At 37.4% G+C, this 13,781-nt stretch overlaps 2 protein-coding genes across 3 annotated transcripts in view; one reads left to right on the top strand and one right to left on the bottom strand.

Moving 5' to 3' along the window:
* LOC115632515 (GATOR complex protein WDR24) overlaps positions 1-13,781 on the top strand; it is an 82,250-nt gene that overhangs the window by 53,926 nt on the left and 14,543 nt on the right. For both annotated transcript variants that reach the window (XM_030529706.1, XM_030529708.1), the window contains 4 exons: positions 26-170; positions 2,035-2,369; positions 4,074-4,226; positions 5,408-5,728. In XM_030529706.1, coding sequence (XP_030385566.1) covers positions 26-170; positions 2,035-2,369; positions 4,074-4,226; positions 5,408-5,728 — 954 coding nt within the window. The remainder of the gene's footprint in view (positions 1-25; positions 171-2,034; positions 2,370-4,073; positions 4,227-5,407; positions 5,729-13,781) is intronic.
* LOC115632517 (damage-control phosphatase ARMT1-like) lies at positions 7,300-10,226 on the bottom strand. The gene is made up of 5 exons (XM_030529710.1): positions 9,974-10,226; positions 9,745-9,850; positions 9,582-9,678; positions 7,615-8,484; positions 7,300-7,552 (listed from the first exon to the last, which is right to left on the bottom strand). The coding sequence occupies exons 1-5, from the start codon at positions 10,060-10,062 to the stop codon at positions 7,401-7,403; spliced, it is 1,314 nt and encodes a 437-aa protein (XP_030385570.1). The 5' UTR covers positions 10,063-10,226; the 3' UTR covers positions 7,300-7,400.

Here is a 13,781-nt window from a genome sequence, read left to right as displayed (position 1 = left end):
TCTTTGTTCTCACAAATTTCGACAGAATGGACGACATGCCTGCTCCACACTATGTCCGAACGAACAGCTTCCGGCGCCGGAGGATACGATTTCGTGCAGATCGCCCCGTCTTGTTGAGGTGCCCGGCCACTGTTGCAAAATGTGGCTGTGTGAGAATCCAACAGCTGATGGTAAGTTGTGGCCCATTGCCTCCCTACTTTTATAAGGGTATTTATGTGCTTTGGCCACTCAAATATAACCGTTGCACAGTGTGAACAAAGTTTGGGCATTTTATTGAATATGAATTGAATGCTTAAACTGTGCAAAGAAATGGAATCTAAGGGTACCAACCATTTTTTTTAAAAAGAAATTTTTAGTCATCTGCATATGAGAAGTTGTTAAGACATAATCTCATAATCTCTGCTTCTTAAATGGATAACAAAATATGTTATTCATATTTCGAAACAGCAAAAAGCGTCATTAATTATAATGGGACGTGCTGTGCAAAGAAATGGAATCTAAAGGTACCAACCATTTTTTTAAAGAAATTTTTAGTCATTTGCATATGAGAAGTTGTTAAGACATAATCTCATAATCTCTGTGTAATCTCTGAATAACAAAATATTTTATTCATATTTCGAAACAGCAAAAAGCGTCATTAATTATAATGGGACGTGCTGCTGCAGACAACAGAATATCTATTTGTATACCCATATAATAAATATAGTAGACCCCCCGTATTATTAGGAAGAAAACAAAACCAAAAAACACTCTCACACCCTCACCCCGAATGTAAATGTCAAATTTGGGTAAACAATTCCAAGAATAACTGGAGTAGTAGAAGTGTGGTTGGTTAATCGAAAAAAACACATACAGACATACGGACTTTAAGGAATCTACACAGTAAATTTGTTTATTCTAGCTCATATACATCCTGAGACCCAGAAGGGCAGGCGGGTAGATAGACACCTCATCGTACTGATCAAGAACATATACTTGTATATATACTTTGTGAGGTCTCCCCGTCTCGCCAGAAATAAGCTATAATGCGCGCATGTGTATGAATCCTTTTTCTATTCACACAAATAAATCTGAAGACGTACTTTAAGGGAATGGCAGGAACAAAAATTCAACACAAGAATCACACACTTATAATATATTTAAATACATACGTTAGATTGATAGGTCGGCGTTTGAAATATTTGTGTTCATAAACCGGGTAGACTGTGGGGGGCACACATACATATAGGTTTATCCAAATCCATGGTTCCATCTAAAATAGAAAAACAATCAGTCGGTTTTTCTGTCGTTGCAGTAAGATGTAAATAAATTCTAATCCGGCTACTCAATTCTTACGTTTAGTACATTACAATTGTATATAAATTGACTAATATATAGAATTTGTAGATCAGCCATAATTATAAAAGACGATATAAAAAAATTATAGTGTAAATAGTCAGACTGTAACTATTTATATTGCATTTGAATCGTTTTTCTGAAGAACGTCCACTTAAATTGAAAAATGTTCACACTGTGCGCTATTGGCCACAGTCTACCCGGTTTTGTCTCTGTCCGTCTGTCTGTCTGTTTGTGAGGAAGCTAATGGTGCTCTGGGGGCTAGCCGGATGACGGTACTGCGTCTCAGAGCCATTGGTTGACTGGCTGGCCCGTTCTGGACGCAACTTAATGCTTCTTAAGCGCCAAGAATGCCAGCGAAAAGCGCAACGCATATTTATGAAGATGAATTATTTCATGACAGGGCTGCCAGCCAGTCAGCTGGCCAGCCAGCGAGCCATTCCAAGGAACTTCTGGCCACCAGCAGTCAGCCAGTCTAACAGTTGGGCATAATTACTTACACAGGCATTAAGTGTTAATTAAATGCGCAAAATGCAATAAATAAACAAGCTTATTAAGCGCCAACTCTTTTATGCTTCAGCGTTTTTTCCATGATTAATGCGCGCGGTTGCCCCACTCGATCATCATCATGTACTTCATCTTACTCTTTCTCCTCTCTTCCCCACACGCCCTCTCGCACCCTGCTTTTGTCTCCTGCAGTCTATGCCACCTGCCACAATAGCACGGCCAGCAATTGGACCGCCTGCAGTCGTTCCTGTGGCCTCGGCATTGCCACGCGTCACATCAACGCCCACGCAGGATGCCAGCAATTGAGCAATTTGCGTTTGTGCGAGAATCGCAAGTGCGAGGTCGACAATAACAATTATGAACAGCCGCTGGACAGCACGTCGCATTTGATGGCACACACTGGACAATGGCGGAGGCTAAAACAAAAAGGAAAACACCAGCATCCTGCCGCCGCCAACTTAGTTGCAAGTCAACAGCAACATCACAAGCATCTACCAATTCAACAGGGGCCCCAGCATAGAATAAGAGTAAGTTGTTGTTATTATTGCAATTGTTTTATTTTTCTAAAGTGTAAGTAGCAGAAAATAGAAAGGTAAATAAATGAAGATCAAATGATAAATAATTTACGAACAAAATATGCAATATACATACGTACATACAGGGTGCGCCATCTTTTATGTCGGTATGTAAATATTGAATAACTTTGTCATTAGTGAATCGATTGACTTGAGTAGACCAAAAAAATTAAATAAAAATATCTCATACTTGAAAATCGGTTGTTTATTTTCAAAGATATTCAATGTTTACATACCGACATAAAAGATGGCGCACCCTGTATACATATACATTGTATACTATCAAGGGCGTCCGCAGCTTTTACTAAAGGGGGGAGCCAAAAAATTAACATTTTGATTAAATAATGCACGATGCATATAAAAAATAACTTATGCATATGATCAATGAACAAACTTCAACAAATCCAACTCAGTTCCATTTTAAGGCATACTCTGCCTACGCCCTTGTATACTATATAGTATAGTATATTTTTAGAAGTTATTTTCAAATGTTGCCCTCTTAATTTTGAGGCGACCAAAGTATAAGCATAAGTATAAGTAAAAAGTGCCCATACATATGTAGAAAAGACTTTTTTATCACATCTTCAGGCGTCGATAAATGAAATTGTATAGTATATAGGCAAAACTGTAAGGTAAAAAGTTGGAGCTGATGTATAAGGGCGATCCGCCAGTTTTGGTTTCATTTTCTCAATACTCCGAAAAACTCCAGCCAACAAATGGCCTTCTGAATAAAGGATAGGATAAACGCCCATAGCAGTATTTTGTCATGCATTTTTTGGCTTTCTTTTAAACCGATTTTTAAATTATTTGGTGTCCTACGCAAACGCTTTTTTTATTAATTATGCAGAAACTAATGCTCAAGGATGCTTAAATCTTATAGGACATCACATGGTGAGAGCGCATTATCTTCATTTGTATAAACATTTGCTTAGACAAGGTTCGCGAGAATCGGCATAAGGCGAATGCTGTGGGACTCTATTGCCAGAAGTGAAATTATTATTATCTTGTTGACATAAATAACGTCAAAAAGAATAAAGAAAAATTTTATTGTTCAATTCCATTTGCATTCCGATATATTAAGCTTTTCAAAAGAAAGTAGCGAGCGCTCGTATGACAGCACGTTCTAATTAATGACCAAACTTCACAATAAAAAAATCAGATTTAATTCAAAAACTCCGGTCCCCCAATTATTAATGGAAATCCTACTCATTTTAAAGCTTTCTTCGATTGAATCGCCATTTATCGCATTCAATATTCGCATAAATGTTTTCTTCACAGTCAGGTTGGTTTCAAATTACATGATTTCGTTGGTGACCTTCCTGTTCAATAAAGTGATAATTTATCTTTCATAATTATAGTGGTCGCGTTAAAGACAGTTTCATTTCGAATATTCCAACGCAAAAGATTTCTTAACAATTAAATTTGAATAGTTTTCCAACCGGCATGTCTATGCACTAACACATTTAATTAAATGATCCATTTAGTGATGTTAGCATTAATATTCAACTCCCTTCAGACTCATTTATAAAGCATTAAAATGGGTAAGGTTTTATACCAATATCACATTTTCTAGTAGATATTGATTACCGGCACTTCAATTATGTCTTCATTTTTTTCAATATTATAAGCTCTTCAAATTTTCTTAAATCGTTGCAGAAGGGCCACGAATGTCGCAGCATTCAGCGTCTGGGACCGGCACGCGTTCGACTCGGAGAGTGCGTCTCCCGGAAACTATACCGGCCCAAGCTCTGTGGACGCTGTCATCGGAGCATCAAGTGCTGTGTGCCTGCGGTGTCCACAACAATACAGGTGCGTGATGTGGTGGAGTTGCTTTCATGTGATTAGTCGGCAATGTGGGTTAAGTCGCGTCGATGTAGAGCAGAATCATTTGCTTCGCAAATGCAAGCGAAATGGAGCATTTACATTTTATAAAAATCTTATTTGCTATTTGCATGTACTTTGCCATTTTTCTCATTCTACTTACTTATGGTGCTGTTGCTTTTTGTTCCTCTGTGCCTGCTTTCATTCAATTAGCATTCATTTCAATGCAAACGCATCAATGGTAATTAAAATGCGCTTCCTTTTGCTTCTTGTATTTCCTATTTATTGGTCCCTCCACCATATTCTTTTAATTAAAAAGCAAACTGCATTTAAACGTCAACTTGTGATTGTGCCAATTGGAAAACGCTAGCAAAATTAAAAGACCCATGTTGCTGGCACCTGTCAAAACCAATTTTAGCGCCTGTGCCCAACCGACCTGCTACAATTTCCAATTTATAAAGCCGGCAAAAGCCAACCACCCGGCAAAAAAATGGAAACTAATGAATGTTTTGTATTTCCTTAATTTCTTGCTAATGAAAGAAGCCTGTTCGAGCGCATGAAAAAACCCTTACATTTTATTCAAATTGCAAATTTTTTTACTCTTTTCTATCCGAACAATAAACAATCTGTGTTCAGGGTATGTTAGTCCATTTTCTGTTTTAGGCGTACTACAAATTGGGGATTGCTTCTTTTATAAAAATTCAAAAACAGAGGATAAATAACAAAGTTCCCAAGTTTCACTTCTAAATAACCATACATTTTGATTTGTTTTGAAATAATTTGTTTGGGCCGTAATATGGAAAAATAGTAACTTTTATTATTAAGATAAGCTCTTATACACCAATGCTTTTTAAATAATTCCTCGATGGCACAAAGGCTTATAAACTCAAGCGGTACGCTACATTTAAATGTAGGGAAAAAATAATATTAATCATCTACAAAGAATTTCTTTATAAACGAACTATAGTGCGTTGGTGTCCAGGCCGAATGTTTAGTGCTTAGAAAAGCAATTCCTATTGGTTTCAAAAACTATCCGTTTTAGCTTCAATGTGCTGGGTGGAGATTTTACTGATTTTTCAACTATTGTCCGAGAGCCAGTCGGCAATGTTTCATGGCGTTTTTAGATTTTTACCTTCGTGTTCCTTTTTTCTTTTCCTATCCTTTTTCAGGTCGAGATGTTGTGTCCTTTAAATGCCGTTGATCCAATTAACTACGTACAACAGCAAGTGCACAAACAGCAACAAGCAGGAGCAAGGGAGGAAGGCGAGGACGAGGATGATGACGTTGATGATGGTTTGGAGGTGAAGGAGCCGGAGGAAATGGATGAGGTGCAGCAAGGGGTAGGAAGAGTTGGGCAATGGGCACCACAATTATGGGACAGTGTGGCACTCGAGCCCATCAATCAGGAATTTCTGCAATCACATCAAATACAAATTGAAAATAAATTCATTGCCGTCGAATGGATACTGAAATGTGAATGCAGCAAGAATGTAAGTACCCCATCTTTTATTGACTGAGGGTGGGATGGGATGGGGAAGGTGGAGCTGGTAACAATATATGCTGGCATTCCTCAATTCTCAATTCTTTCAAAATGAACATAAAGCCAAGTCATATATATTTATGTTACAACCAGAAATGCGACATATTGCCAGCTGCCATTCATGCCGACAAGTCATTCAGTCAGTCAGTCAGTCAGTCAGCCAGTCAGTCAGTCGGTGAGGCTTTCGTCCAATGAGGCAACTTCATACTAACCCTCTGACCCCCTCATCGGACCAACAACTTACAGCAGCTGCACGAAAATTGCTTTCACTTGTCATTTTAATCGCATTTTTGTTTTGTTGTTTGTTTCTCTCATGATTGTTGTTGTTTTTTAGGCAGTGCTGATGGAGGTGGTGGTGTAAGCGCTTTCTTTATTTTCCATTCTATGCACAATTGTTTTGTTTCGCAAAAAATATGACTGCAATTTGATTGTTGTTGTTGTTGTTGCTGTTGCTGCTGTTGCTGTTGCTGTTATTCCTGCTTTGCTAAATCGCCTGTACGCCCGCCCAGCTGTCTCTGTTGTGTTTTGCCATTATTTTTCGGGTATTTCACTTGAATTCCTTTTTTCCTCTCTCCATTTGTTGTTATTTTTGTGTTTATTGTGTGTGTTTGTTGTGGCACTGCTGCAATTGCAATGATTGGATTTTTATGAATACATTCATCAAAGCGTTTTTGCCTGGTTGCTTGACTGGCTGCAGGCGATGGAGCAGGAGGTGCAAGAGATCGGGGGAGAGAGTGGCATGCCACCATGCATGAAAGGGACTATTATTTTGCATACTTCCATACTGTGTGCTGAAATTTCCGTTCATACACATATGAATATGTATATATGTATGTGTGTGTGTGTGTGTGAGCGCGCGCGCGAGTGGATTAAAGCGTCGCATGGCTCTACATATAGGGTGAGACAGAAATGAATTGGGGCTTATAGGTTGCTCCATGCCACAACAGGAGCCTTTAAAAATTTGAGTTGCCATGTTGCTGATATGAACAATTTTAACGGAGTTTAAATAACAATGTTATTGCAGTATTTTTCAATTGCAACTACAAATTAGACAACATATGTGATAATAACACTTTTATATACTCGTATTCATGTGTTTTATCGACTAATTCGTCTTTGAGAGAAATCGAATTTCTAATTTATTAGAAGCATTTTTGCCTTATGTTGAAATGAAATTTCAACAGATTTTGAAGGAACACACAAACTTGCCTTTGTCAGACTACTATGTGGCTACCTCCTTTAAACAAATAGTCGAACATGGTTATTCCATCAAGAATATACTTATATGTATACCTTGTGGGGTCTGTCACCTCTCTTTCTGTGCGTTACTTACATTTGCACTAAACTACATACTAGTTTAACCTTAAACCTTTTGGACGTAGTGTATAAAAACATTGTTTTCTGTGAAAATGTGAAAAACATACTATAAGAGCAGAAACTAGCGGTTCATCAGACGGAGTTCATATCAGTTCCTTCATGGTTTTACAAAACACATAGATCCCGACAACTCAAATAAGTAAGTGTTCGGATAAGTCCACTATGTATATAGCAATATATAATTTTACAGTTCCCTTGAAATAATTAATAATTGTTAACTACGAATTAGGCACAAATTATCCCTCTCAGTTGCTGGCAAACTGTATGACGCCATATTCGCCAGTTAGCATCCATTCCTTGTTCTTGGCAAACAATTCCTCGGATTTTCCTGGCGGCAGGCCGCATATCAAGTGCGCTTTTATGGTCCGCAATGTGCACAGGTTGGTTGGCCGAAATCCTAAAAGCACATAGGATTTAAAAATGTTCAATTTGTACATATCATTCGCTTTTTTATCTCACCTCGCAGACATGTCTCGAATGCTTCGGTGTGATTCCAGTTGTAATCGCCAATCAATTTCCGATAATTAAGATCGCCCTTGATTATTAGTAGCTTAGCTTTCGCCAAACGCTCGTAGAGCGCCGGCTGCATCTGCTGCATGCGAAAGAACTCATATGGAGAGGTCCAGTAATAATCCATTGGCGCTACCTCAAATTTTCCCTGGGCTGTAAATAGTTGCAGCTTCTTTCCCAGCTCCCTGAGCAACTCGTTTTCATGTTTAGCCAAGAAATCTAGTTTCCAGTGGTAATCATGGACCATAACATCTGATATAAACCAAGGTATGGCCTTAACATTAAAGCGTACCTTGCAGGCAAGTCCTTTATCGATTATATACTCGGCAAGAATCAAATCGGTAAATAGCTCATAGCCCGAATTGTCTAAAATAATCTCCACAATGGAGTCGACGGAGCAGGCGCTTTCGAGGGACTTCCATGTAGAGTCAGATCGGTCCACCAATAAATTCGCATCGAGTTCTGCCACGATTTCGAAAGCATCATCTTTTGGTGTTACCTGCTTGCCGGATGTTATGGACAAATCGCAGCGATTGCCCCAAAGATTGAGTTTCAGCAGCTTCTGGAAGGTCCGCTCGTTTCGAACAGATTCTCGAGTGGCTCGAGTGACCGCCACCATAACGTCAATGCTCATCTCGGCAGACTTATGCTTTTGCTTCCTGAAGTAGTCAAAGCTGCCCAGCGTGGCTGATCCCCTAAATATGGAATAGATTTTCCGATACATATAGCACTCAGCATATAGCCAACAAGCAGTATAGTAGCTGCGCTTCTCTGCCGGCAGTTGTTTCAGAAATGCATTCCATTGGGCAGTGTCGGGCTCTGCAAAAGCAGTATTTACAAGAAAGGAATGTTAGAGTCTAGCGGGCCCAACTCTTAAATACCCGGTACCCAAAAAATAAAATGAAAATTAAATTTTAAACAAGATAGAACGCTACAGTCGAGCAAGCCCGACAATAAAATAGCCTGTACTCTCCACAAAAAAGGAAAATTAAAAAAAAAAATAATAATTTAAAAAGAAATTTAATTATTAAAAAAAATGAATGAATTAATTAATTAACTAAATTAAATTAGAATCGAAAAAAAACTCAGACTCGTACTTTCTCGGTCTTAGGATAATATGGAAACCAAGTTTGGTTATTCTAGCTCTTATACTTTCTGAGATCCTTGCGTTCATACAGACGGACGGACAGACGGACATGTCTATATCGACTCGTCTTCTCATCCTGATCAAGAATATATATACTTTGTGGGGTCTGCCACGCCTCCTTCTGTGTGTTACATACATGCGCACAAATCTAGTATAGCCTTTCACCCTTTGGGTACAGGCTATAAAAAATGAATGAATTAATTAATTAATTAAATTAAATTAGAATCGAAAAAAAACTCAGACTCGTACTTTCTCGGTCTTAGGAGAATATGGAAACCAAGTTTGGTTATACTCGCTCTTATACTTTCTGAGATCCTTGCGTTCATACAGACGGACGGACAGACGGACATGGCTATATCGACTCGTCTTCTCATCCTGATCAAGAATATATATATGCCACGCCTCCTTCTGTGTGTTACATACATGCGCACAAATCTAGTATAGCCTTTCACCCTTTGGGTACAGGCTATAAAAACTATTTAAATGAGTCATATGTTTGAAAATTTAAGTAGAAAATATTTACTTTCGGATTATCTGCCAGAACATGACCTTTACAACTAACCTATCATAATGAAAACTGACAAGCCACATATACTATAAGCACTTGTTAATTTTGCATTTCTGACTATTACTTCATTTATAATTTAACTATCTGGACAAAACTTAACACATGAGGACATACATTCGCACTAAACAAGTACTGCTATAACCTTTTAGCTTGTGGGTAGAGAGTATAAGAATGTCTTAAAGATGTATTAAGAACACTCACCATTGTCCTTAAAGAGTAACATAGTGGCATTTGCAAGTATATCTGAGCGCAATTTTGTAATGTCAGCTGAAATTTTCTCAATGTCCGCACATGTGGCCTGTAGATGGTGGGAAAATTAATGTATAATTAATGCAATAATGGCTTACAACCAGACACTACCCACCGATCCATATGTGGCTATTAAGTCGTCCTTGTCCTCGGCTAAGGAAGTAACAATTGAAGCCAATATTTCTGGTGAACGTACGCGAAATGTATGATACGCGAAGCTCCTACAACAACAACAAATCGTAATCGTATCACGCCTTCATATACTTATAATTAATGTCAACTGTGCAAGTATATACTATATATATGTATATACAATATAGTATTTACTGCACTTTAGCACTCACTGCTTATATAGGGCTGCCAGATCAGAGTTCACAGGCGTCTCACTATCTATTATTCCATTTTTGAGATCAAAATCAGCTTCTAATGCCATCTTTTATGTAACTGCACTTCGCTCGTCTTCTCAGCTTAAACTTTTGTTATAGCTAGCACATCCAACAGTTTGTTTGAACACTGATAGCGATGTGTATTCACACGAACAGCTGAATGATTGCAGTGTTCGTCAATCTCAAAAGCTATAATGCACTATTGGGAAATAGAGCAGCACTTTTTTATTCTAACGATAATTTAGTTCGAATACGAAAATTGTATTTTGTGCCTACTTCCTCGATTTTCACACTTCACTTTGTAATCACTTTTAAATACATACATATGTACATGTTCTTTGTATCTATCAGAGACCTGCAGCGGTGCACCGCAACAATAAGTGCAACGCATATGTACGTGCTTGGTATTTTTCACAACCGATTTAGAAAACACTGGAAAAAAAATGCGGTGTTGATTATACTCATGGCCGTTTTATACCCTTTATCCAAAGTCTTTTTACATCAGTAACTTAACAGACAAAGTAATATGCGGTAGCGAACACACCACAACAAATGTTTAAGCAAGTATACTACTTAGAGCCACAAACATGCGTACACGTGCAGTTCTCTGGTATCTGTTATATGGAAAAGCACAGAACATGGTCAGAGATTGTATTTGCGGCTTTAAAACACACATTGTATGTACAATGCACTTGCCCTATTAAGATAAAAACTTATCAAATGTATTCTTAACTTAACAAAAACTAGGAACAATAAACAGCGGGGGAGAGTATTTATTAATATGCATACGGAATGCTTTTTATACCCTGTACCCAAAGCGTGTAAGAGTATACCACAAAGTATATATATTATTGATCAGTATGACAAGACGAGTCAATATAGCCATGTCCGTCTGTCTGTACGTATGTATGAACGAAAAGGTACAAGAGATAGAATTGCGAAACTTGGTATCCAGATTCTGCTAAACCCTATACAGATAAAGTTTGTTAATTTTGTCTGATGCATCAACCCCCCTCTCTCCAATTAGTGATTTTTCATAACTCCAGAAATTCTTGATGAATTCCCAAATATTCTATATATTCATTCATGTTAACCTTTAGGTATAAATTAAAAAAATGATCGGCATGTCAGATCTATATGGCCAATCCCTACGTTACTGTGCTATAGATATCGTCATTGCAGCCTAGGCTTTCTAAATAGATTGAGCTTGACTACATCGAACATTCAATAGCCACACTTTTAGTTAACGATAATTACTTATGTAGTTATCGAAATTCATACAAAAATATCCTTAAACTCTTTCCCATAAATTGCATTTCATTGCAGCATTTATCAAAACATACCATGCTTATGAGCAAATAAAAATTTTCGTAATACATCAAAGGATGTAACAATATAGGTTTCAGAATGAAAACCTTTGGATGGTTCCACATTATTGACCATAGTTGTTTTTTGCGGATATTTATTTATTTATAAATTTATTTTGAAAAACAACAAATAGTGCTGTCGATACATATACGAAAAATATGATTTATATTATCATAAAACGCACAACGTTATAGTTTTAGCTTAAAAGATAAGACAGCCTACAAAAAACTATACAATAATGTAATAATGCCTCCGACCCGTTGGGGGAATTTTATTTGCCATTTGGTCAGCTATGCCCCGAATCCATATGTGGTCAGAGACATTATAGACCTAACAGGTTAAAAATATAGTAAAATAAAAAAAGTGGGAATACCAAATATTCGGTTTGAAATGGGACCACAAATGTACTTGTATAAGTATAATACATTTATTTAAAAATATCCTTTGTTTGCATTTGTGCAACATATTATGTTTTGTTTGTTTATATTCAAATTATTATCAAATATTATTCAACTATCAGGTGACAATATTTGTTTGATGTCGAAAAAGGCACGTTTTGAATCTGGGGACTTAGTCAAAACAACCTGAAGCTACGACAACACGAAGGAAAACTCCCTAAAATCCGTTAGCTTTGTTTTATGTTAAGAAGTTTGGCCAAATTGTGAAATCTTTAATACAAAGGAAGCACAACAAAATGTTTGGTTTACTTGTAATTTTGTTCTCCTATTACAACACGTAGTTCCTCGTCACAGAGCTAAGCCCACAGCTGGTCATCTAGACTGGCTATTTGAAATACAAGTAGTAGTATGTACATACACACGAGTATAGTATATGTATATTCAAGTAAAAACTGCTCAGCGATAAAAGGCATTAGCCTGAGCTCTGACGATGTTGTTGTACTACAATTGTCACACGAAGTTTTGTGGACAAAAAGTATCTACAGATGTATGTATGTATGTGTACTATATGGCTGACTCCTCCTGCTGCTGTCGCTTCGCATTAACTCAAAGGCAAAGCTGTGGCCAAAGCTTCATGCAACAATTACAACAGCAACAACGGACTTGCTGTTTTCAACAACAACAATGAAGGAAAACGTTGGCGAGAGGTTTTCGTTTGGTTTGTAGCGTGTTTTCTGCTTGTGGAATCGCAGACTGTCTGGCAACAAAGTCACATATGTAATTGGCTATGTGGGTAATCTGGAGAGCAGATACGGATGCGAGGCCAAGCAGCCGGCATGCAACAACAAACAAACAACTGGCCAACATGCACATGCACATGTACTGAGTACATACGAGTACATTGCATAAATTTGAATTTCTCACAATTCTGGGCCCTTCTCGGCGCATGCAGAGAGTAATTGTTGCTATATTTGCCACCACAGGGCGGTCTGTTGGAACTGGAGTACAGAGTGAGCAAGTATCTGGGCACTTAGACATCATCCCGCAGTCGGTGGTGTTGTGGTATTTTATGAGAATGCTTGGTGCTTCGCCTGCAAAATGCTTCCTGAATATTTTCTGCACAGATTATTGTTGCTGGTATCTCACACTCCGCTTTCAGCAGAGACATATTAATTTTAATTATAGTCAGACCCACAAGTATGTACATGCTATTTGAGTTATAAATCAAAATTTGCAATAATTATAGCAAATTCAATACAAAAAATGCAAACACACTAATTAAGTGTGAGTTGTTTTACACAGTTGGAGTCATTTGAGTATTCGATTCGTTCTAAAAGTAACGATATGGAACCTGCGTAAAAAATTATACAAAACGCATAATTTATTTCATTATTTAATTGCAATACTTATCATAAATATTTAAAAATTCCAAGTAAGCAAAGAAAAATGTTGAATTTTCTTAATTTACAAAGACCAGTGGCACAAAGTCGCAAGAATCCGAGCATAAACTAATTCAGCTGCGATTGAGCTTTCTTTACTGAATTTAAAGACTTAGTTGATAATCAATTTTCGTAGGTGAGTAGTTTTTTGCTTAGATCTAATTATGACATGGGTAATAATAACCTAACGTGATTTTCAAGCTAATTTTCCAGATGGTACGTTTATGGCGGTCTAAAAGGTACCGTCATTTGTAGGCAGCTGTGCATGCGTGTATGAACGTGTCGATGCATGCACTAAACATACAAAAAAATATACCTGTAGGTAGACGTGTTGGCGTAATGCACTGCAGATTGCTTTGGTCTTCTACATAGGTAGACAAATGCCGATACCAATCTTATTTTAAATAGATTCAATATTTTCTTTGCTTTAAATCTAGTCCAGAATTTTTGTTGTTACAACATATTCATATTTGAACCATAACCCGTACATTCTGTAGCTGCCTAACAGAAGATCAGGTTTAAAATATTCAAATTGATTTGCATAAATTAACAATATATTTA

This window comes from Scaptodrosophila lebanonensis, unplaced genomic scaffold (genome assembly GCF_003285725.1).
Source record: "Scaptodrosophila lebanonensis strain 11010-0011.00,11010-0021.00 unplaced genomic scaffold, SlebRS2 tig00001415-arrow-pilon, whole genome shotgun sequence".
Lineage (NCBI taxonomy): Eukaryota > Metazoa > Arthropoda > Insecta > Diptera > Drosophilidae > Scaptodrosophila > Scaptodrosophila lebanonensis.
Note: the sequence above shows the minus strand (reverse complement) of the source record. Positions and strands in the feature narration are given on the sequence as shown.